The following is a 24,488-nucleotide window of genomic DNA, read 5'->3' on the forward strand; positions in this document are numbered from 1 at the left end:
GATGGGATTCGGGTGTTTGGTGGCTATTGGACCTGTTTCCTGAGGAGCAAAGAAAAGTGGTGGGGATCCTTGAGAAACTTGTAACTGAGACCACAGCAAGTACGCCACTAGGAAGGAAAGCCCTAGGCCAGTTCTGTCCTGCAGGCAGCCTTTTCCACCTAGAAGGTGGAGATGGAGGTGGTGTTGTCGGAATCAATCCCACTACCCTTCCTTGTCACCTCCAGGATGTCCTGCAGGGTCTCCTGGCTTATGCAGCCAAGCTCCTGCAGGATCCGGAAGAAGTCATTACGGAACTTGACTCCAATGAAGGCATAGAGGATGGGGTTGAGGCAGCAGTGTGTGAAGCCAATGGCCTCTGTCACCATGATGGCTGTGTCCAGCTGGTCTTCCAGGAGGCAGTTCTTGGTGAAGGCTTCTAGCTTGGTAAGTGTGTTCAGGAAGATGACGATGTGGTACGGGCTCCAGCAGAGCAGGAAGATTCCTGTCACCAGGATGGCCACACGGACAGCTTTCTGCCTCTGCAGGCGCTGGGACTGACAGAGCACCCGGACAATGGCCATGTAGCAGTAACACATGACCAGCAGGGGCACAAAGAAGCCCACAGTGTGGTAGAGGAAGCGAGTTGCCAGCCAGGCATTGTTGCCATCGATCCCAACCTCTGGAAAATAGCAAATGCTGCGGTTGCTGTCATCTGTCCAGACTTCCATGAAGATGAGATCGGGTAAAGTCAGAAGCAGTGAGCAGAGCCAGACAGCCGTGCAGGTGAGATGGATGGAGTGAGCTCTGCGTTTGCGGTAGGTGTGGATTGCATAGACGATGGCCAGGTAACGGTCCACCGCGATGCACCCCAGCAGCATGCTACTGCAGTAGAAATTGATCTTGTGGACAGCACTGAGTATCTTGCAGAGGAACTTCCCAAATACCCACCCAGCCAAGCTCTCTACCACGCTGAACGGGAAAGTAAGCAACAGTACCAGGTTGGCCAGGGTGAGATGGAAAAGGAAGTTTTCCGTGGTGGTGCGAGACCGCTTGAACCTCTCTAAAATGACCAGGACCAGAGCATTGCCTACAGTCCCCAACATGAACATCAGCAGATAGATGAGGGGCATGAAGACCTTTCTGAAGGGGTCTCTCTGGTTGCCGACCACTGATGAGGCTGGGTTGAAGCAAAAGTAGCCCTCCAAAGAAGGGGTGGTGTTCTCAGCTTCGTAGTATCCACTCAGTTCCACCTGGCTCTGGAGAATAAGAGAGTATCGTTAACAGAGGGGAGTTTCTGGACACAGTAACCCAGTCCCTCAGCTGCACCTGGCAGACCTAGAGTGGAGCATCCCCACGTCCTGCAGCCCACCTGCATCAGGAGCGGGTGCTGCCTGTCTGCAGTGTGATGACCTTGGAGGTCCTCCCAGTGCCAGGAGGTGCAGCACCCTGTGGAGAGGGTTGTCTCCATCTCTGACAGCAAGAGCTGCTCAGGATCTAATCTCTAACTAGCATATTTGGTGATGTTCTGGCGTCCAGTCAAATGACCAGTTTCATCATCTGGTTCTTGCTAGTTTACCTGCTGGTGGCTCTTGCTTCCTCACACAGCATGGAACACTCCTCTACCAGCTTTCCTGATGTTTTCTACCCATTTCTGATACGGACTGCCCCTGTCCTGCCTGCTGCCAGGTACAAAGGTGGTGGGATTGCACTGACCACCTTCTCCTCAGAGGCCTGGGAGCTGCCTGGGGCAGAGCAAGGTAAGGGGCAAGAGCAAGCAGCAGCTGTCCTTGAGATTGCTTTCCACACGCTCAGAGAAAGGTGTGGGGCAGGCGTTCAGCATGGCTGGAGGAAAGCCTCTGAGGCACTGTGGTGCCATAGCTAGAGGAATGGATGCTGCAGAGAGAAATCTGTTCTGTTGGTAAACCTTGCAGTTCTGAATTAATTGCAGTCAGAGCAGGAAACACGATTGAAAACACCACCCGGACCCTAGGCTGATACCCGGTAAGGAAAGTGCAATAGAGCTGCCACAAACGTGATTCGCTCTTGGCCTGCTGGATCTTCTTGCCAGGTGAGCACCCTGTATTGGGGCTGAGGCTGCGGGCAAGTATCAAGTGCTAGGAAGCTGGAATTGCACTCAGGATGAACTTCCTGGACAGTGGGCACACTCCAGCTGGCCTTGGGCACCTTGCAGAAGTTGGGTGTTCACAAAAGCAAAGGGCTGGGATGAGCACAAAAAGAGAGCAGTGCAGGAGGCTTGTGGCAAGCTGAAAAATTAGTGACAAGAGGGAAGAGCTCAGCAGCAGTCACCCTGAGGTCCCCCACCCACACCCTCTCCAGAGACTTGTGCTGAGACTTCAGTGTCAACCACAGCGGAAGTCTCTGCTTGCTGCTTTCATACCTTTCACTGCCAGCTGCAGCCGTTTGCACCTGCTGCTCCTTCCCTCCTCTGCCAAAGTTCCCGTCTAAAAATACCAGCCCTGTTTTATACAGTTTTAGAGTTGATTTTGGGGGTTTTTGCTCACCCAATGTGCTACTAAGCCAAATGAGTGTGACCAGCCTGGAGTCCTGCATTGTTCCTGGCTAAGGAAGGGTGATTTATGTTTCTTCTCTCTCAGGCAGCCTTCCCTGGGCAATGCACTGGGTGCCTCCGCACGTGACTGGGGTAAAGAGGCAGTGGCAGGGCTCATCTGAACTGCTCTACTCTGCTGCTGAAACCATCTGCATGGCTCCAGGAGGGGCCAGGCACACTGATGGGGCAGAAGTCTACGGAGCATTACTGAACACGTAGAGCAGACAGCTGGCTCAGGGGGTCCCCCAGCAGTGGATGGTAGGAGGGCAAACAAGCCCTTGGGAAAAGTGCAGAATAGCCTTGCCCAGCTCTTGCCCTCTTCCCTGGGCCTCTGCCTTTGGCTACTGCCAAAAAGAGTGCTGAGCCAGACTTTGCTCTGACCAAAGTTACTCTTGGTCTTGCCACCATCCCGTTCTCCACCAACTCTGCATCCAGGGGTGCTGTGGCTGTGCTCTGATGCCATGGTGCTTCCTCCTGAATGGGTGAGAGCCAGTCCCCTCAGGGTCCAGGAATCCCCCCTACCCAAAACCTCAAACACACACCTGTCTTCCTCTAATGTGATGATGGGGCTGCAAACCTTTGGTGAAAAGCATTTTGTATTCCCAAAGAACATTTATTTTTCTGGTTAAGGATATGATTTTGGAAACTGGAGATTGCTGCTAAAGACAAAAGCCTTTAGAAACCCCTCCCAGTTATTTTTCTCCCTGGCTTGAAAACATTTCCTAGTCTGTACCCAGACCTTCTGTCAGGAATTACCAACACACATAGAAACCTGCGATGTGTTGTCCAGTGCCAGATCCTTGAATCTCTTTGAGAAAAACAAGACCAACCCAAAAACCTTTGCAATTTAGTGGACTGACCAAACCAGACTGCTCAGGCTGTGCAGGTGACTGTGTGGAAAACCCCAAACAAATTATATGTTGGAATGGGAAATTTCACTGGGGAGAGGTTGGAGGATTTCCCCTTTGAAGGAAAAAAAGGAAAGGATGGGAAATGTCCGGGTTTGCTGGCTGGAGTGTCAGTCCTGCCTTGGAGCCATGCCAGCACCATTGATGCTGATGGGTGGACAGCCTGGGTGGTGTTCAGTGGCTTTGGCCACTGACCAGCTTCCAGCATCACCTTGTATTTGGAGCCAGAGGTGCAGAGGCTGAGTGCCACTATCAGACACCATCTGATTGCTGATGGGGAGCAGGTAGGGAGGGCTCTTACTGTAAAGCCACTTGCTGTGGGCAGGGGAGGCATGTGCGGAGCTGAGTCTGAGGCATCCTCTCGTGCATCTCCGAGCAGAGCAGCATGTGTGGGTGGAAGCGGACAGAGATGAGTTGGAGACGAGGATGAAAAGTCACAGTCCAGGCTGAGACAGGAAGGACAGGGGCCAGAGCTGCAGGAGATGCACTGAATGTGCCAAGGAGAGGATTCTGGGGACTGTGCTGTGATTCCCATTTCTAGGACTGGAAGCAGGTGGCTGCCTGATCTGGGATGGGATAAGTCAACAGTGTGTATGCAGAGGGACCTTTGAACAGGTCTCCTGCAAGACAATTGCAGCCAGATTTGGGGGTGGGAGAAAAAGTGGTGTCTCTTTCTGTAACAACTGCATACCTGGGAAGGCTGTTCCTGTGTGCTTTTTGTTCAGGGATCCCTCTACCCCTGACCCACATTCAGATTTATTCTGGTCTCCGTGTGGCAGCTGCTTTTCTCAGTTCCCCACAACTGTCAGCGATCAAAACATTTGGCTGCAGAAGTGAAGCAGCTTGTGCACTATTATGGGTTTTCCATGTGAGTCATTCCCTTCTAGTCCATGCCAGGGCTGGGAGCAGCACATTTTATTCCCAAAACCTTAAAACTGAAATAGCCCACATCAATGCAATTTACTGACAGAGCTTCTGCTCATAACCTCTCTGGGTGCTGAACCAGGGAAAGCTAGGAATAAGACCAAAGCCTATGGAAATGCCACATTACTGTAGTGCAGGTGCCTTTATGCTCTTGAGTCATATTGGTCCCATTACAATGAAAACTGGCCTGCAGCACCTCAAGGGACCCGGTGGAGATCTCAATGGGTTCTTCTGCACCTGTGATTTTGGTTGTCTAGGCTGCAGTTGAGGAAGGTTAAGCAAGCAAAGCATTTTTGCTATGGAGAAAGGGGGTTATCATTTTGGGCACGTTACTTTTCCACAAGGTAACAGAGTCGATTAGTCTTGTATGGTATCAAAATTTAGATGAGGCCCTCACTGTACTCACTGTGCGATACTCACTGTGAGATAAACACCCTTTTGGTGCAAACATTCTCATAATTTTTCCTTCCACAGTTGCTCAATTGGTTAAAAAATAAATTCTGGGATGATAGTGCTGCTGTGTACTTCCCCTTGGATAGCTCAATGTACTCTAAAAGGTGCAGCTGCTGTCTTTCATTTGCAAACGCTGGGGAGAGAACTATGAGGCAGAATGCCTTGTGTCATCATTCCCTGTTAGAAGTACTCGCAATTTATTTTCCCCTCTTCAAAATGCCCCTCTTGTAAATATACTTTCAACAGAGTCTGTGGCAGCCTGTATGTGGAGAAGGCAAGCAGGGGTAGGAGCACGTATGGTTGTACCAAGGGTTTTCACACAGAGAGAGAGAGAGAGAAAGAGAGAGAGAGCGCACTGGATTTGCTTGGGTATTCCAGTTGTGTAAGGAGACCAGACGAGGTGTACAGGGCTTTGCATACTGTGTGCAGAGTCATTTATACCACTGAAGGCTGCTGCAGAAGGTGCCTGGCTCGGAATGAATGTTTGATGCCGAGGTGTCGAGGGCTGCACGGGCAGCAGGGAACAGAGCCTGGGACAGGCTGGCAGTGGGTATGGGGCTGCCGGAGCCCCGCTCTCCTGGGGAGTCACCTGGCCCTTTGCAGAGGCTGTGGTCTGTCCTCATGCAAGGACAGTGCTCAGGCTAAGCCTTGCCAGAATGGCTGCGCACAAGGCCCCGGCAGTTCGGCAGCTTTCCCAATGGGAATATCCAGCACCCTTGGATCAGCTGCAGCCACACTGTGCTGGCTCTCTGCAAGCAACAGCCTTGTGTTTGTGGCCAAGTTGGGACTTAAGGGATGCAAGGGCTGATTGTGCTGTCTTAAGAAATGGCTCAAGCTCTTCCTCTGCCAACAGGAGGGTGAGAAGACGGACAGACAGAAAACAAGTCTTTCAGCCCCCCCCAGCTCTACCTGCTCTCCCCGTTATCAAGCAATGCCGGTCCCAACTCACCAAGTCATAGGTCTCTGATGAGTAGCTGACAGGCCCCATGGTTTCAGGAGCAGGATCTGTCTCTTCTACAGAAGTTTCAACAGAAGTTCTTTTTTGGGGTGGAGTTAGTAATTTGAGTAGGAAGGGACACAGCATGTAACAATAGACTATTTGCAAGGCAAATGAGCTCCAGGCATAGTGACCTGATTGATGTAAGGATTAGCATCTAGCTTTATCATCTTTTTACTAGTACTGTAAGTTGATTTTTAAAGTACAGTTTGAAGAATCCACATTCCTTTGTTCTGTACCAGAGAAGATTCAGAACATCCTTACAGCTTCCCTGGAAACCTCCAGGGCTGTTGCCCATGGCTGTCCTTGTCCCAGGTGGTCTGAATGGCTTTGGAAAGTTCTATGCCAAGGAACACAGCAGAAACCTCCTGGATCCAGGCAGGATCTCTGGATACTCCTGGATCTCTGGAGCCATGCAGGACTTCAAAGACACCTGGAGGTGAAATGCATAGGTATAGTCTATATGACCATCACCCTCTGCCTCGAGGTCCTTCTGGCTGCTTTAGCCCCAGTGGCTTTGTGGTTGTCTTCTGCTTCTCCTGCTGCTTTGCCCCTCATCTGGGCTTGCGGGAGCATGAGGTGGCTTGCACAGGAAAGCGCAGGAGGGGCTGGGCAGCTGCATGACAGCAGCAAGGCCCCTTGATTTCACAAGGTAGTAAAGGATAATAAAAATGGGAATCAAGATTTTCTCTGCTCAAGGAAATGTGTGTTTTGTTCACTGATGTTACAGCAGCAGATTCATGGTGAGAAAGCCCCAGTCTGAGTCAGCAGAGCAGGATGGCGTTGCAGCTGGCATTTTGGCAGGAAGCTTTTCCTCTGTGAAGAGCTGAAGTAGTTCCACAAGCACAGTATTTGTCCTCCTCTTCTCCGGGCACAGCTGCACCAAGGCCTCTGTACCAGCAAGAGTGGGACTTGGTCTACTGAAGGAGGAGGTGGTGTTATGCAGGTGAGCACTGTTTGATTTCATTCACTCCTCCAGACTTCCAGTGGGGCTGAGGGCAGACACGGCCCCACCAGCCCTGGCTGTGCCTTTGGCTGCTGGGGGTGGATAAACAACCACCCCGAGACAGCTGTAGATGTGAGGGACGAGATAAAAGCAGCCATGTCAGGGTAAATGAACTTCCCTCCCTGTCTTTTTGTGCCTATTTTGGAAAACATTTGAACAAAAATTTGTCGGCAAAGCAGTTTTGGAATTACCAGCATTTTTAGGCTACTGTTTTTAAGATCGCGTTTCCATTGTGGTCCGGTTTGTCAAAATCTGTGTGTAAGGAACAGCCAGCCGTCTGAAAGGGAAGGGCAATTCCCAGGCCTGCCGCGGTCGGAGGTTACAGCTCCTGCCCGCTGAGGGTCAGCCTTTTGTTCCTACATTTGTTTTCGCTGTGTTTTAATGACTACAGAGCGAAGCCACGCTAACTTTCCAAGCCTTTTCTTCAGAAACAGCAGGGCAGACTGACCAGCCTGGATGAGGGACGGGCGGGGCCAGCGCTGTCACGTGGCGCGCAGTGCACGCCGAATGTACGTAAGTACGCACGTACGCCTGTGCGTGGTGCGTGCGGGGCGGGGCGGCTCCTCCCGGCGGGAGGGGGAGGGCGCACGGGAGGAAGGAGGAAGCCGCCATCTTGGAGCGTCGAGTCGCCATAACAAGGCACCGGGGCAGCGAGAGGATTTTATACCTGGGCGAGGGGGAGCGCGGCTGGTGGCGGTGAGGACGGGCCGGGGCGCCGGGGCGGGCGCGGCTCCTCGGGAGCGTGGCGGCAGGGGCCGGCGCCGGCGGGCCGGGCCTCGCGGCCTGCGGCGGGAGCGCTGGGCCTGAGCGAGGCCTGGCGGGGCGGCGGGCGGGGCGGGGATGGCCGGACCGGGGCGCAGCGGGAGCGGCGGGGCCGGGGTCCCGCGCGGGGCGGGGTCGGGCCGGGCGGCGGGTGACGGGCTCTCCATTGTTCTGGGCGGGCGGGATTTGCCGGTGTGGCGCAGCTGCGATCCGCGGGCGGCGCCGGGCCCGCCGCTCGGCCCCGCGGCTCTGCAGTGCGGCCCGGCCTCACCGCGCACATCGGGCGTCGCGGGGGCTCCCTTTGTGCCGGGCCGAGGGGAAGGGGAAGGTCCGGAATGGCTTTCCTGGCCGCCTGCCCGCGTCCGGGGGGCCCAGATGGGCTGCGAGGGCCCTTTTCCCTTCGGGCCGCCGGTCTGCGAGATGGTGGCGCCTCTTGTCTCGGAACGGGGGGATTTGTTGGGTTCGGTGAGGCTGAGTGTTGTTTTTAACCTCTGTCCTCCTGAAGGGTAGTTACGGGGGGGGGGGATGGGGAATGAGGGGCTGAGAGGTTTCATTTCCTGCAATGTTGGAGAACTCCTCGGCGTTGGTATCCCGGGACTCTCTGGCGGCTCCGGTTACCTTCGTGGCTCATGTCGTCTGGTTTTTACGAAGTTAATGGCTAGGAGAAATCTGTCTTCAAAGATGAGAGATAACTAGCAGGAAAATCCTGGTTCTGCGAACTTTAAAGTTGTGCTGTGGACGCATTTGGAAACAGCAGGGAAGTCTGGGAAGAGTCTGAATTCCTTTTTCGCTCTCTTGAAATTCTTTTATTCACTGAGGAAGCACATTTTGTTGTGAACGCCGAGGTTAGGAAGCAGTAATCTGCTGGTTTTTCCTCTGCATTTTCCCAAGATAAAAGGTGCCTTGTGATGAGAAAGGACAGGCAAGCCTACTTTCTGTTCCAAAAGATTTTGTACTGGGAATGTTTTGTCTCCGTGATACCACAGTAAGGAGTCTTTCAGCCGGTCTGTGCTTACTTTCTGTAAGGGGCAGACTTTGTGTTGTCTCTCCGTGGTTTTGCCAACCTTTCTGTTACATACAGAGTCAATATTAAGTCGTGTACCAAATGTTATTTTTTGAGCACAACATAAGTTGTTGGTGACTGCTGGAAGGTAAGGTCACGTGGAACGCATAAGCAGGAAGCTGGATACCCAGTGTACATGTGTGTTACTCGCTGCCTCAGTTCAGGCTCAGTCCCTTGGACTCTCAGAGACACCTGCTCAGTTCAGTGTGATGGTATTCATGTTGCTGCTCTGAACGGCTCTAAATCAATGCCCAGCTCAAAACTGTGAGTAAGCTGGGTTGAGCTAATGTTTTGGGTTGGAGGAGGGTAAGCTGTTGTTTTGGGTTTATGTAATTTCTATTTCCCTTTCAAGTTGAAAAGGGCAATCAGAGTAACTTAAGGGTTTTGTCAGTTCTTACTGGAATGTCCATTTGATATTGTCATCTTGCTTCCTGTCATAAACTTGTGCGTGACATTATTGCTCAGCATTTTAGGGCTGCTTTGCTGCATCTCAGAAGTGGGGGAACTTGAAAAGCTGTCAAAGTAGTTGATAAAATTCATGGTTACTTTCCGGGAGGGGGCAGGTAGTGTTCCTCCGAGGAATGCTGCTGAAAGCACAGCTCTTTGGGAGGGTTTTTTTGGTGACTAAAGAAGGTAGGCACAACTTTATAGAAAGGGGAGAAAAGTTTGATGCACGTTGTGATAGTTATCACTGAGGAAACAGAAAAGCAAGTATTCTTGTTGCACGCTGCCTTGGAAAAAGTGACTCTTAAAATACAAAAGTAGACTGATGTGATTTGTGTGGCCAAAACCCCACATACTAATTGTTATTGTCTGCTTCTCTTTCAGATTGAAGCAAGTGAATTCTGACATAACTTCGTTAGAGGGCTTTTTTTAAAAAAAAGTTGATCCACAGTGCATCAGAGCAAGTTACTGCTTTACTTTTGAGTGACTTACAGGTGCTTGCCTGCATTGCAATAAAGGACTCATATATTGAGCAAGACTTATTTATCTCTTCGTTTTGGAGAGTCTAATAAACTGTTATTACAGTTTCTGTACTGACTTTCAAAGTTTTGAGTCTAAAAAGACATCTTTAAAGATAAAACCATGAGCACGGCCAGAACAGAGAACCCTGTTATAATGGGTCTATCCAGTCAGAATGGGCAGTTGAGAGGCCCCGTAAAACCCAGCGGGGGCCCAGGAGGTGGAGGCACACAAACTCAGCAGCAGATGAACCAGCTGAAAAACGCCAACACAATCAATAATGGCACTCAACAGCAAGCACAGAGTATGACCACCGCTATTAAGTAAGTGATTGTATCGGCTGCCACAAAAGGAATGTTTAAAAGTCACGTATTGGAAAGTTTTGGGGTTCCCGTTTGAAAATGTTGTCTGCTGTTGTTTTATGACATGGGCAGGTAGATGTGTCCTGTGATGTACATTAGAAAAAAAAAAGCTGTATTTCCATGTGTGAGTTCCTCTCCAGCAGTGATTGTTTTGGTATGTTCCTTGCGAAAATGGAATTTGATGCTGTGCTTTTCCGAGTGTGAACTGCTGTCAGAAGCAGCCCACTGAGCATCAGAGTCCTGTGCCCTTTGCTTGTTGCAAGTGGTGCAAGAGGGAAGTTGGGGAGTGGGAAGGAACAGAACTGAAATTAAAGACAGAGGAGGAAATGCCACCTGGTCTCAGTCCAGTCGTGTATACTTTTCAGTTTGTTACAGTTCTTTCTCACAATGAGAAGTGCTTTAAAGTCAGTTATCTTTTGTCATTGATCTGAAATAGTAGTGCCTGCTGTCCTCAGTGTAATACTCTGGCTTTAATTCATCAAAGCCTTAGCTGAGAGGATATGGTCTCCCTGTGATACCCTGCTCCCATCCAGCTGGTTTTGGAAGTGTGCTAATAAAATGTGAGTGTGCTGGTTGGAATTTCTGACAGATGTAAAAGACTTGGACAGTATGGTAACGTTGCTTTTCTCTTTCCCCTATTGTTCCTGCTCCCCCTGAACAGCATTGGCTTTTATTTTGTTAATTATTTGCAAAGGAAGTGCCAGCTTCCTCAGAGAGTGCGTGATAGAACACTCAGGTTTTTAAACTCTGCCTAACTTGCCCCCTTCCCCCTCCTTTTTTTTGTGTATTACATGGGTTACGCTGAAACTAGTGAATTAAACTCATGACTTCGTGGGAGTGTGGAAGAGAAGGACTTGCTCTCTGTACAGCATCTGTACAGTGCCTTTCAAGAGAGGATGGGTGTCTAAATCTCACTGAGGAAAAAAAGACTTTTGATCAACCAGCGTAGTGTTTTTTACCTTCTCACATTACTTGGGGATTAAGAATGGATGTTCCCTGGGCAAGAGAATTTTTCTTTTAAGTGGTGAAATACTCTCAGGTGGATTTATTATAGCCGGTTTCTGTTGTATGACTAAGTCAGTGCTCAGTTTTAAATCTGTTCTGGTGGATTGATTCAGTGCCCTAAAAGTGGGACTTGAATCATGACTGGATAAATATTTCACAAATGTCTTTGGCAGACTGCTGATTTTCTCTGTTTCCAGTTTCCTGCCTGTTATATCCTGCTTAACTCGGAGAAGACTTGAGCTCATATGTGTAGGTGCTTTTAGCTTTGAGGAGGTTAAACTATTACATGTTCATCACTGTATCTAAGAAAATAAAATGCAAAATCAAAATATTAATCCAGAGTTACTTTATAATTTATTGTTATTTTATTTTTGCTATAGACCTGGTGATGACTGGAAGAAGACTTTAAAACTCCCTCCAAAAGATTTGAGAATCAAAACTTCGGTAAGGATGGTTGAATTGTAGGAATAAATACTAAATAAAAGACAGAAGTTGCGGTGGCAAAATATTTGTTCTGAGCAAAGGTTAAAAAGCAGTTCAGTTCCTGCTGTTTTAAATGAAGAATTAATTTGCTCTCCTACTGCTTGGGAGTGATCCTTTCTGGGAAAGCTTCAAAATGGAGTTCACTGTGGATTTCTTACTTTATTAGTGTTACAACAGGGACTGATGGTCTTTGTGTTGTGTGAGGCAGGTGGGAAGGTGTCACTGTAATCACAGAGCTGTGTTTGGCTCTGAGAAAGCAAATGTTTCCTCTGCCGCTGTAGGGTGTTGCATGGAGTAGTGGAAACTCCTGTATAGTAATTTGTGGTCTTCCTGCACAGGCAGTCTCAGACCAATCAAAAACAGCTGCAGGTTGTCTGACCTAATCTTATGAATGTGCTTTTTTTGATTATTCAGGACGTGACCTCCACAAAAGGAAACGAGTTTGAAGATTACTGTTTGAAACGGGAGTTGCTGATGGGAATTTTTGAAATGGGCTGGGAAAAACCATCTCCTATTCAGGTTGTTTGCAAACAAACTGCTTAGAAGCCATGTTTAACTTTGCCTGTATGTCCAATACTTATGTCATGGTTTGGGAAAACTGGGGCTGTGAACAGCGGAACATGGTGGGAAGTTCTTCCTTTGGAGAAGGCAAGAATTTCTCACCCCAAACTAAGTCATGGAATGGGTGGCTTAGTGATGGGACTGACTTACACTTTGGAGAAGTTAATTTGGATTTTCCTTTTCATGCTGGAGGTCTTAATTTGTTAATTGTCTGTTCAGTAACATCCTTCACATAGGTAGTCCCAGCGAGAACAGAGCTGTTCTGTAAATTTTCCAGAAAACTGAGTTACCATAGGCTGCATACCTTTAGTTGTTACAGAGACAATTATGGCTTTATTGCAGTCTTGGCTCTTTTTATTGTAAGCATCTGGAAGAAGCATAATGGAGATTGTGGGAGAGAGACTAATATCTTAGCAAGTTCACTTTTCTGTCTCCCCATCTCCCTTTTACTCCTAAGGTTTGTTCTATTCTGAACCGTTGGTGTGTAAACTTGGCGGGACGGGGAGGAGGGAAGTTGAACTCTCTTTTAATTGGTCTTTGAAGGTTTATCATTGACACAGCTCTGCTGCCTTATCTCCTTAAGGCATGAGGAAGCTATGGCGTTTAGGTGATTGATCTGCTTTAAAACAGGTTCTCACAATGCACCTTTCCAAAAGGCTGAGATTTCTTTAGATGTTGCTGTAAAAGGCAGTAAAGTTAAAAGTACGTGGGCCTTGTGTTTGGATGGCTGAAGTTTGAAGTTTCAAAAGGAAAGCCTGCTGATTTTATGAGATTTGTGTCACAGGAATGTGCAGGTTTGAATCACACGGGCTGTGTTTGTTCTGATGTTAAGGTATAGGTGGGAATCTTTTTCCATAGGAGGAGTTTGCTAGTGACTGTCATTGTCTCTTCACTTCCCCTCCCCTCCGCCCCCCAATTTTTCACTTTTTTCCTAATGTGTCAGTATGGCTTTACTATCACCTGTGGTACCCAATCTTATGATCAGACAACATAAGGAATTCTAAGTGGGATATGTTGGGGAACTCTTTATTGATGGGTTTAACTTCTTCCTGTTGTGAGTCTGCCATGCTTGTAGTTGCAGGATAGTAGTAATAATAATAATCATGATCATGAAAAAATCATGTTTCATGTGATACTGTTAGTGAAGGGAGTTTAATTTGGTCAGCCTCTTCAGTGAGCGTGGCTTGTGATTGATTGCTCGTGTGCTATCTGTCCTTGCATTTCAGGAGGAGAGCATCCCCATTGCTTTATCTGGTAGGGATATCTTGGCTAGAGCGAAAAATGGAACAGGCAAGAGTGGAGCCTACCTCATTCCTTTACTTGAACGGCTAGACTTAAAGAAGGACAATATACAAGGTCAGTTGAGGTGGATTTCATGTAGCTGCAGCCAGGTAATGGTGTCAGTCGCTACATAACAGACTTGAATCTAAAACTAGTTAATGAAACTGGGCAGTGTGGGTTATCTGCTTGTACTTCCAGAGAAAGTTAATGGGGAGTGGTGGAGGGGAAGTGGAATTTGAAAAGTCCCGCAGTTGCTTTCAAAAGCTTTAAATGGAAGACATCTTCTGGACTTGACTGTCTTGCCCCTGGAAAGTGGATGTGAAGTAACAAGCGAGTGTGCTGGCTGGGGGACTCAGCAAGGGGAGCATCAAAGAAGGGAGAACCCTTGCACGGAATTTGCCTTGTCATAAGCAGTTCCTGGGCTGCTCAGGATACCTAGAGTGGAACTCCAAAACCATAGAAGTACCGCTTTCATGAAGTCTGTCTCCTCTGAGGATGAGTATTTAAGATACAGAGTGTTATTAGTAACTCACACTGATGTTTTTAACTTTCAGCAATGGTGATTGTTCCCACCCGTGAACTAGCCCTGCAGGTCAGTCAAATCTGTATCCAAGTCAGCAAACACATGGGAGGTGCCAAAGTGATGGCAACCACAGGAGGAACCAATTTGCGAGATGATATAATGAGACTTGATGATACAGGTCAGAGCACTTTTGGTACACTACAGTTGCTGTTTGTTTGTGGCTTTTACAGTGTGGTAGTGGAATTTCTGCTTATTACTGTTTTGCCTGTTACAGAACAGACTTCAGTATGTCTTGTTTGCTGTTGGTATACAGTCATCATTCTTTCAAACTGTTCATATGAAACATGGCCATGAATGCCAGAAACGTTATTTTAGTCGGCTTAACTATTTTTTTTTGCTCTTCTAATCTTACAGTGCATGTGGTGATAGCTACCCCTGGGAGAATTCTCGATCTCATCAAGAAAGGAGTAGCAAAAGTTGAGCATGTCCAGATGATAGTATTGGATGAGGCAAGTTGCTCATGTTAAATGTTCTGGGATTTTAACACCAAGTTAAAGCAATTACGTGTTTCAGTGAGTCTCCTTTCTATACACAGCAATAAATCAAACTTTGCTTAGAGACACTATAAGGTTATAGCTCATCCATTTCCCAGTATTTTTGAGAAAGTATTTTGGAGGAGGATTTTTCTGCGTGTGACTCTTAAGAAAACAGCCTAGGAAGATTTGCCTTTCCTGTCTTCTTTGCTGATGCTGAAGATTAGAGTAACAAATCTAGCCCGAAACTAAGAAATGCATTTCATTTGATTTCCTTTTATAATGAGTGAGCTGTGCTTACCACATAATTGTGTATAAAATTGATTTATGTACATCCAGTAGTGTACAGGCTTCTCAGTGAGAGAAAATATAGTTGTGTGAAAGCTCTTGAATGACTCTGGTAGGAACCCTGGTAACTGGTTTTTCCTTCCCCCAAATGTGATGCTACCAGGAGACTGAAATATTTTTTTATTTTAACTTATGCTTTATTACTTCTGTTGTTACAGGCAGATAAGTTGCTGTCTCAAGATTTTGTTCAAATAATGGAAGATATTATTCTCACGCTACCTAAAAACAGACAGATTTTGCTCTACTCTGCCACTTTCCCTTTGAGTGTACAGAAGTTCATGGTGAGTGCAGAGATACCGTGTAGGTGTGATGGTGGTGACATTGTGCGAGTGGTGCACAGCTGTTAGTGCTTGGATTTTTTTAGTGCATCTAAACCTCACAGGTTTAATCTAAATCAGCCCAAGTCTTGGACAGAAGTTTGAAAAGAGTTTTTGACCTGCAATAGCATTAATGGGAAGCTATGTACATGCACTTCTTGCCCATAAGGTGATGTTTTCCACTTTGTGGATTGGTTATGTGTCATCTGCGTGCACTTTCTCCCAGAGGGTGCTCCTATTGGGCCTGCTCAGTCGCCTTGGATTTATGACTAATCATTTGTGAAATTTTACCCACCCTGTCTGTTAGAGTATAGCACAAAGAGTGAGTGGCGAGGTAGTGCATCCTTGCCATGGAGTTAAGTGTGCCATAGGATGGGAAGTGTTTACATTGTTTTGCGTGTAAATCTATCATTATCTTTATTTTTCAGAATTCCCATTTGCAGAAACCCTACGAGATTAATCTGATGGAGGAGCTGACTTTGAAGGGAGTTACTCAGTACTATGCCTATGTCACTGAGCGTCAGAAAGTGCACTGCCTCAACACGCTCTTTTCCAGGGTAAGGAGTAGGGCTTCATCAGAAACATACAGAAGCTTTTTTCCTCTCACAACTAAGAATAAGACTGAGTGTTTCGAGGGTGGCTTAACAAAACATTTTCTTTGTCAAAATGTGTTATGTAGCTGAAGATAAAAATGCATTCTTCTTGTCATGCACCTTTATGTTACAGAATTTTGTTAATTTTTTTTCCTCTGTACAAAAATACATCCTATGTAAATTACCAGCAGCATACCTGCCATGCTTTCTTTATGGTAGGGATTTAGACATGTCTGGGATCATTTGTTAGTGAAATGCTGCATTTACTGAGCACTCTACTTATATGTTCAGCTCCAGATTAACCAGTCGATCATTTTCTGCAACTCCTCTCAACGGGTTGAATTGCTAGCCAAAAAGATCTCCCAGCTGGGCTATTCCTGCTTCTATATACATGCTAAAATGAGGCAGGTGAGTATGAAGTCTGCAGTGGTTTATTCCACACCACCCCAAGTTTACTGCATAGCTGAATTAAGTCCCATGCTTTCTTTAATTTTGCATGTTCTTTGTAAACTGAAACATATATTGCTTTGCTATAGGTTTGTTTTTAGATGCCCACTGCCAGCCTCCCTGCCATGTTCCCCCATCCCAGTCATCTTTCCAGACTGTTCAGTGTAGCTGGCCAGTTGGTGTTTAGGACTACTTCAGGTCAGGTTAATTTGTCCACCGACTGCAGCCAGAAGGCACAGTTCTTTCTTAGTGCTGCTGCTGCCTTGCTTTGGCAGCATGGGAAGGCAGGGTAGGCCACACAGTGTAACTGACACAGGTGAAAACAGGCTTGATTTCAAACAAATGACAAAAAACCCAATGCTTGGCCCACCGAGTGCCATGTGTGTCTTTGCAAACAGAAATCTTGCACTGTGACTGCAGGGGAATCTGAGAAGTCGAGGAGGTGGCTTTGATGGAACTTCTTGGAGAAAGCTGCATCTGTTGTGTGGTGACCAGGCACTTGTGCCCTTGATGTAGATGATGAAAAATGCTATTGCAGCTTTGCTGGTGAAGAGGTTTCTGTTAATTGCATGGTAGCTCACATGTCCTCACAGTACCTCACATGATATTAAAAGATGTCAGAAGGTTGAAATGATGTGTGTAGAACAGAAGTATTTTGAAACATTTTTTTCATTTTATAATTAAGCTAAAACAAATTCAAATGAAAGCTTTCAGTCTAGCTTGCTGCTCATGCAATTGACAGGTAATGCCAATGTTTGGTGGGCCAGACCAGTAATTAATTAAGCAGAAATAGGGGTGGTGTTGGTATTGAGAACAGAGAGATATGCAAGCGGATTCCTTGAAGTTTGATTTTTGTATGCTTTTGATTAGTTGGTAGATGGTCTTTGTGGCGAAGTGCAGCTCTGTTTTTGCCAAATGCTTCAGCTTGTTTATTCCCTCTCTAAATTTCACTTCTTAACAGTGATATTACTTAATCTTTGTGTGAGGAGAGTCTTCACAGAACATTGACTCATCCCACACCTAATTCTGCATCGGTAGTGAAAAACGCTTCATACTAGAAAAGGAAGTTTACTGCTGAGTTCATTTTTTAAGGGAGTGAATAAAATGTGTTAAATTCAGCAAGGGACCAGGGAAAGGCAATAGTCAAAATACCAGTTTAACTTCCTTGGTGTGGGTTTCATGTAATTGTAACTTCAGATAGTCGTTTTCTGAGATGGCTCTGATGCCACTGTAGGAAGCTTTAAAATGCAGTCAGTTAAGTGCCTTTGTCACAAAGTGGGATCAAGGCCCTCTTGGCTAAGTTCTTTAGAATACGTGGTAAGGAGCGCTAAAAAAATATGTACTGGCAGCTTGTTTCAACTCAGCTGTTTTCTAATGAGAACTAGGAGAAATTCACATGATTGAAGTTTGGTGTTTGTTACGTGAATATACCTGGTTGGTTGGTTTGTGGGTTTTGGTTTTTTTCCTCTCTGTTTATATGTGTGTATTTCCAGGAGCACCGCAATCGTGTATTCCACGATTTTCGGAATGGCTTGTGCCGCAATCTCGTTTGCACTGGTAAGAGCTGCTCAAGGTTTTCCCGTTTCTAAAAGATGTAGTAGAAAGTGCATTGGCCCAGGTATAATAGACCAGTTATTTGTAATAAACCAAAACAAGGTGTTTTGGTAGATGTCTTTGTTAAGCCTGCATGTTGCAGGACACAACACTCCTTTGGACACGTGGAGTTTTGTCTTTTGTGACAAACTGTGAAAGTGCACCTTTGCCAACAAATCATTTCACTGCGATAGTGTTTTCTGTTTATTTTCACATGCAAGGGCTCCCTGAGATGTTGGGCCATAAACTTTATGAAATATCAGTAGAACTCTGACTAGGAGGATCATGTGAATAAATTTTGTTGATTCTTTAGGTGCTCATAGCTCATTTTTTTTCTAAATACTTTTGTGATTTTGATTGGCCTGTGTATGATCCAAGTTCTCTATTTTTATGGCCTGTTTGGGCAGTACCCGGCAGTGTCTGCTATCAGTGGATCATCTTAACAAGTCACTGCTATGTCTGGATCGTCTTAACAAAAATCACTGGAAACGGAATAGAAGTAGTTGAGGTAGTGGAATGTAGTTGAGGTCTCAAGTCTGTTGTGACTTTGGCAGCGCACAGTCCTGTGTGAGAAGATGCTTGTTTAAGAAGACCTGTGCTGAAATAGTCTAATGTGGAAAAAACTAGCTTAATGTGCAGATCTGGTGGTTTTGATAATTTTTCTTATATTATTCATGTTTATAGTGGATACAGAGCAAGAGGCTGTAACAGGATTGTATGTAAACTGTCTTTGATACAAAGAAAGCTTATATCTGGAAAATAGTGTGAGGCAATGTTAATCTTTGCCCCCTAAATACTGTCAGGATTTGATCTCATTGAAATAAACTTTCTTTGTGACCTGGATTTGTCTTTCAGATCTGTTTACCCGAGGTATTGATATCCAGGCTGTGAATGTGGTGATAAACTTTGATTTCCCAAAGCTGGCAGAGACTTATCTCCATCGCATTGGCAGATCAGGTGAGAGGAAAGACGTGTTTTAGGTGCAACTTTGCTGATGACTGTGATGCTTCTTAGCCTTGAATTCACTTTTGGTTTTTATTACTGTATCTGAGAATTACCTTAGATAGCTTTAATTTTTCTGACAAATTTATTTTTGAGTATCACCTCAGATGGTTATCCTCACTGAGGATTTTATCTAAATAAAGGCCCATTCTCTTGAAACTGACCTGACTGACAAATGAGAAATAAAGGCTTATTTTGATTTTTATCTCGGGAGACTTACTATTGCCCCTGTTTGCAGGGAAAATTCTATACTGAAAACTTAGCTTCCAGGGTATCTCAAGCATAGACATCTGTGCTTTCTTCTCCATGTATTCTGAGGTATGTTTCTGCTGACTGGACATCAGCAAAATATACCCCTAAGGAAGGCAGTAAACGAACTCAGTATACTTGAACTTTGTAGTTCAGCCTTGCTCAAAAACTCTGTTACTGAAGAAGGGTTGGATGTGCATAATGCAGGAGTGGAAGACTTTTCTCTGATAATTAACCGGGAGCTTTGGTCAGAGTGTATTGAACCTCCTGAGTTTTCTTATTCCTGCAGCAGTATGAAACTCCTCACCAAAAACTGATGTGAAACATGTAGAAACCTGCAGCTGGATTTGTTTTTACCATCAGAGAGCAATGTTAACTTCACAGTCTGTAGACTTTTTCATTCAGCCCTCTGATACTCAGTTCAGTTCAGAAGTGTGTTTCTTTTTTTTTTGTCAAGGTCGCTTTGGTCATCTTGGCCTGGCCATCAACTTGATCACCTATGATGATCGATTCAACCTGAAAAGTATTGAGGAGCAGTTGGGAACTGAAATTAAACCCATACCAAGCAACATTGACAAGAGCCTGTATGTGGCAGAATACCACAGTGAACCTGTAGAAGATGAGAAACAGTAAACATGTATGTTTGTAAGTGTCTCCTGAATACCAACATTGTGTGGGATGAAAGGAGAGTTGATATGTCAGTAGTAGCGCAGGGGAAGAGGGAAACTGATGTGATGAAAAGGCTCTGAATTTGAAAACAAGGGTTTGAAATAGACTGTCAGTGCAAGGAATTCTGTGGACATGCTAAGCTGGGAGGGGAGGAGGAGTATTTTTTAGTTGTTTTAATTTAAATGCTGACCGTATGCTAAGGAGACCAAAAGTGGGGGAAGGGGGAGGGGGGAATGCTGTTGGGAGAGGCCATGGTGGGGTACTAGTAGCCTAAGGAATTCTTTCTGTATTGCTTAGCTAAAATGAGAAATTGGTGAGGGGCAGAGAGGAAAGTGGTCCTCAGAAAGGTGAGGAGAGAAAATGGATAGCTGTGAGAACAGAGCACCAACAGAAGAGCTAAGCACCTCACCAGTCAGACGGAGCAGGTTCCAGTGTATCCTTTGGTTCACAGAACTCCTGCAAGTGAACAAAGTAGGGAGCGAAGCTGTAATTCATATTTGCTGCCACTCGAGGTCGTCTACATAGTTTTAAAAGAAAATGAGGTTGCACTGCTGGAGACTCCTAAGTGCTCCCTTTCTGATCATTGTCTGAGAAAAAGCTGCTGAGTCGAGCCCTTTTATAGGAAGACTACTTGCCCTGGACTGCAGTCAAGCAAAGTAGCTGCAGGATGACGTTTGATCTGGCCTTAGTTAAGATGCTGTGTCGTGCAAGATCCAACACCATACAGTTTGGGCTGGAAATCAGTCTTTTGTGTATTCTTCTCAGAGATCATGAATTAGAAAGCGAAGCTGCTGAAATTTGCCTCAGGTGACCAATAAAAAAAAAAAATGGCCGTAGAAGCAGACTGCTTGATAGTGTTAGAATGAACTGTGGTTCCTTCTTTGAAATCATCCAAGGACAGCCTTAGCCAGTCATGCCAAGCTGACTTATAAACCTCTGCTTTGCTGGTTGAACCTCCTCCAAGTTTATAAGTAAATAAAAAAAGGAAACAAGTGATGAACTTGGAACAGGCTCTTGGGTGGCTTCTTTAAGGGGAATACTCTGACCTTGCCAGAGAACAGTTTGCTGCTTCCTAAAAGGCAAGAAACCAGGAGATAATTGTGCTCCTAAGTACAGTAGAGCATTAGCAGCACCTCTTTCTACAAAGCTGAGGCTGAGGTTGAGCTGTTCAACATGCCCTTTGCTTTTCCAGAGCTGGTGCATAGTCAGTGTGAATTATCTCTTACATTCTAGTTTTGCATAGAACTGATTTAACTGTGGGTGTTGTGGTTGTGTTTTTTTGTGTTTTTTTTTGTTTTGTTTTTTTTTTTCCATAGGCTTTGATTACACATGCCAGAAGGTGAAGCCCTATGATCCAGATCTGTGACACATCGTTTCTTTGGGGATACCCTTCTCTTTGTGGGTTTTTCTTCGTCTTTTCATTTCGAAACTATGAAGACTAAAGAGCTCGGCCTTTTTTTATTTTTAAATTTGGCAGCAAGGAAGAAAGAAGATAAAAGGAGGAATGTCTTTTTGTTTTTCCACTTGTTTGCACTGTGTGCTGATTGAACATTAGTTGCACTAACTGCTGGTTTTAAATTTTGTTTTCTTTGGGTGGGAGGGGCAGCAAGGGAAGAAGAGAAACCCTGAAAAGAGAAGAATCTTGATGAACGCGAGCTTGTCTGCTATTTCAAATTCTTTAACCATCGACTGAGTGCATTTCAACTTCTCCCTGGTTACTCATCTGTTTTTTAAGCTAAAGAGCTTGTTACTTATTCGTGCAAAGTGCCTTATGCTATGAGACCATTCAGAATATCACCTTTCCAACACAGCCCAAGGAATCAACAGCTGTTTTTGGTTTCAGGTCAAAGTTCCCCTCTCTTCCCCTTCTCCTCCTTCCCAAGTACTCAAGCCCAGGGCTGGGAGGTGAAATGTATTGGTAATACTACTTTTTTCTTCAACTTTTTTTTTTTTAACTGGAGGAGTTGATATGCATCTGCAGTTCACCCAAACTGTAAATATCTGTATTTAAAATGAAACCAACTTAAAATCTGGGCTGATTAGGTGCAGCATCATAGCTCCAGAAGGAAAGAGTAGCCTGTCATCCTTTGCAGGAGCCATAAGAAAAGCCCTGTGCTCTAGCAGAACACTAAAAGACTGGTTTCCATAAGAGTCTCCATTCGTAGTTACAGCACTTGATATGTAGACTTGTTTCAGAGCCATGGCCCTCTTTCCTCTGGTGCAGTGTGTCCCATAGAAAATCAGATGTGTATATTGTACAAACTTTGTAAATATTATTTTTTTTCTCTTTGGGTTCATATATAACTTTTTCTTTTGTGATGAAGGTTGCTGGGGTTAAAGGGATTAGACTGATTATGGGAGCAGCTAAAGATGAGAGGGGCTCAGTTTTCTGCAACACTAAACAGTGAGAAGTGCTCTGACCTCTGTGAAGTGCAGGCCTCCACAAGTGTCACTTGTCAGCGTGGCTGTGCTTTGGTGCTGGCAACACTGTCCTGTACCACTCGTATGGAAGAGATCACTTGGGGGGCTCCAAGGCCTCCAAATCCATAGCTCAGCCTTTTTGGAGATGCTCTTTGATTTCCCCCTTAGAAACTTCAGGAGCTTGACAAGCTCTGAAGGGGCCCATGACCTGTGTTCCACCATAGTGGGAGGGGGAAATCCAGTGAGTGTCAGAATTTCTGAGCAGTGGATGTTTAAGATGTGGATTTGAGTTTAAGAGAGACCATAGAAAACCAGTTTACATGCATAAACTGACAGTTCTGGAGCTTTATGGAGTCGATTCACTTCCTGCAGCACTGTGCATTTTCTGCCAGGAGCAGCCTCTGTGCAGAACTGTGAGCAGGTAAGGGCAAACCCCTGTTAACGTCAGAAGCTGCAGGAAGCTGCTTGCCATCTCCTCTGGTTTGGCATGAGTTGCTGTCTGTCATTTTGCATTGTATATTGCTGAAAAGTGCTATCTGGTCAAGTAGTGTTGCTTTAAATTGTGCCCCTCCCAACATGCTTGATGTTTGGCCTGATCTACAGGCAAAAGGAGTGAGACAAATCAAAAACTACTCTTTTTAAAATCCCTTTTAGCCTGTTCACCACCACTGTCAGGAGGCACCTGGATGAATGCAATCCCTTTTGCTCATTTGTTTATTGCATATACAAATGCTGCACTCACCATGCTTGCTTACCTTTGAGGCAGGAATTAATTGTCTTAATTTCTCCCATTTTGGCCCTTTTTCTTTTTTTGAATTGGAGTAAAATTGTTTGGAACAACAAGGCGGACTTAAGCCATCTGTTTCCTTGAGGATCATACATAACAAGCCAGGTGCCTCCTGACAACAACTTTACAAGATGGAAAGGTTTTTGTGTTTGGGATGTTTTTCTTCCTTTTGTCAGCAGTGACTCCATAATTGTAGCAAATGCTGCACTAGAGTACAAACTCAAGAGCTTGGTCACAGACACACTGTGAGCCACACAGCTTACATCTGACTGGCAGGTACTAAATGTAAACAATTTTGGGGTGCTTTTTGGGGGTGGGGGGTGGGAATTTGTGGGTGGTAACTTTGACCAAAAGTAAAATCTTGCTCTTGTACTGCAGCCAGCTTATGATTTTCCAGACAGAAGAGGGATCATTTTAGTGCAACGAAGACATGACAAATGTAAATAAGTTTTGTATCTTACCAGGGCATGCACATGTACCAAGAACAGGATAGCGATGTTGAGTCAGGTGTGTGTGCTCTGCTTGGATTTGTGGTAGGTTAGCCTGGTGCCATGCGTTGATGGTCCCTCTTGAAGCACAGAATTTTTGAAAGTATTACTTTAAGCTTGGCCTCTCGTTGAGGATTGGCACTTAATCTAAACTATCAGGGCACCATCTTTAGGTGGCTTCTTGTCAAGAAGGAAGCAGCCTATTTTTGGTGCTAGTAGGCTATCTTGAACAGATGCGATCTTGCAAATGGAAAGATGCTCCAAAGGACTAGGATAATCCTAGTTTTTTTTGTTTGGTTTGTTTTTTTTTTTTTTTTTTTTTTTTGGTTGTTGTTGTTGTTGTTTTTTTTATTATTTTGTTTTGGGGTTTTCTTGGTTGTTTTGTTCCCTGTACAGGAGTAAGGAGTATGTATAAATCTTGGCTTCCTGAGATTCCTTGTGAGCTCCAGTTCTTGCTGGTCATGTGCCAGCCTTTACATATGCATTAGTTGGAGCCTTCGGTGGTGAGCCCTAGGTCAAATACTTCCTCTGACAAAGTTGATGTGAATGAGAACCTGATGTATTCTGCACTTTTTAACTCGGAAGTCAAAAGCGTCACTCCATGAATCTGTGAAATGGAGTTTCACAGCTGGGCGAGGTGGCTGTGAAGAGAGTGATGGAACCTTCAGCCACTTGAGAGAACCTGTAGGGTGGTCTCTGGGTGTGCTGGGGGGCACTGCAGCTGCTGGAGGCCTTTTCCCAAAGGGAGGGGGGTGGGTTGGTCTCAAATACATGTTCCAATTTCCAGAATGAGATGGGAGCATCTTTCCTTTGTCCTCTGTGATTTTTTTTTTTTTTGTGGGTAAGAACAGGGAAGCTCAACATGAATTCATGTTGTGTATATGGTGGTATCAAATCATCTCATTCTGATCTTCTGTTTATTTTCATTTGGGGTGGGGGGGAGGGTGTCTACTCCAAGGATTTAAAAATGCTTCAAACACTGTTTCTCTTTACAAATGACTGATAGGACACAAATCTGAGCAGATGGCTGTCTTGCCTCAGTTTCTGTAGGAGAGGTTACAGAGATGCCATGCCGTGTCTCCTGAGCTGCCGTTGTGGTGGTTCTCGCCCTGGTGCTGAGCTTTGTAGTGCTGCTGGGGCCAACTGGTTGTTGCTTTCTGAGGACAAAGTGAATTTTGTTCCCAGAAACTCCAGCAGTACAG

At 45.6% G+C, this 24,488-nt stretch overlaps 2 protein-coding genes across 6 annotated transcripts; one reads left to right on the plus strand and one right to left on the minus strand.

Annotated features, from left to right (window-relative positions):
* CXCR5 (C-X-C motif chemokine receptor 5) lies at positions 1 to 6,057 on the minus strand. Its single transcript, XM_027718224.2, has 2 exons — positions 5,783 to 6,057; positions 1 to 1,235 (listed from the first exon to the last, which is right to left on the minus strand). The coding sequence occupies exons 1-2, from the start codon at positions 5,915 to 5,917 to the stop codon at positions 159 to 161; spliced, it is 1,212 nt and encodes a 403-aa protein (XP_027574025.1). The 5' UTR covers positions 5,918 to 6,057; the 3' UTR covers positions 1 to 158.
* Positions 6,058 to 7,424: 1,367 nt separating this feature from the next.
* On the plus strand, positions 7,425 to 24,218 carry DDX6 (DEAD-box helicase 6). 5 transcript variants are annotated; one of them, XM_027718221.2, is made up of 14 exons: positions 7,425 to 7,532; positions 9,490 to 9,947; positions 11,372 to 11,435; positions 11,889 to 11,993; positions 13,262 to 13,391; positions 13,871 to 14,017; positions 14,254 to 14,348; positions 14,879 to 15,001; positions 15,466 to 15,594; positions 15,922 to 16,038; positions 17,571 to 17,634; positions 18,526 to 18,627; positions 19,379 to 19,566; positions 20,907 to 24,218. In XM_027718221.2, the coding sequence occupies exons 2-13, from the start codon at positions 9,748 to 9,750 to the stop codon at positions 19,552 to 19,554; spliced, it is 1,452 nt and encodes a 483-aa protein (XP_027574022.1). In that variant the 5' UTR covers positions 7,425 to 7,532; positions 9,490 to 9,747; the 3' UTR covers positions 19,555 to 19,566; positions 20,907 to 24,218. The 5 variants fall into 5 exon arrangements, with proteins under 5 accessions (XP_027574022.1, XP_027574021.1, XP_027574023.1 ...); XM_027718220.2 differs by having other exon boundaries at positions 7,432 to 7,532; positions 19,379 to 19,558; XM_027718222.2 differs by lacking the exon at positions 20,907 to 24,218 and adding an exon at positions 19,888 to 20,597 and having other exon boundaries at positions 7,432 to 7,532.
* The last annotated feature ends 270 nt before the right edge of the window (positions 24,219 to 24,488 follow it).

The sequence above is a fragment of the Pipra filicauda genome, unplaced genomic scaffold, assembly GCF_003945595.2.
Source record: "Pipra filicauda isolate LSUMZ 115617 unplaced genomic scaffold, ASM394559v2 scaffold724_size131739_pilon, whole genome shotgun sequence".
NCBI classification, from domain to species: domain Eukaryota; kingdom Metazoa; phylum Chordata; class Aves; order Passeriformes; family Pipridae; genus Pipra; species Pipra filicauda.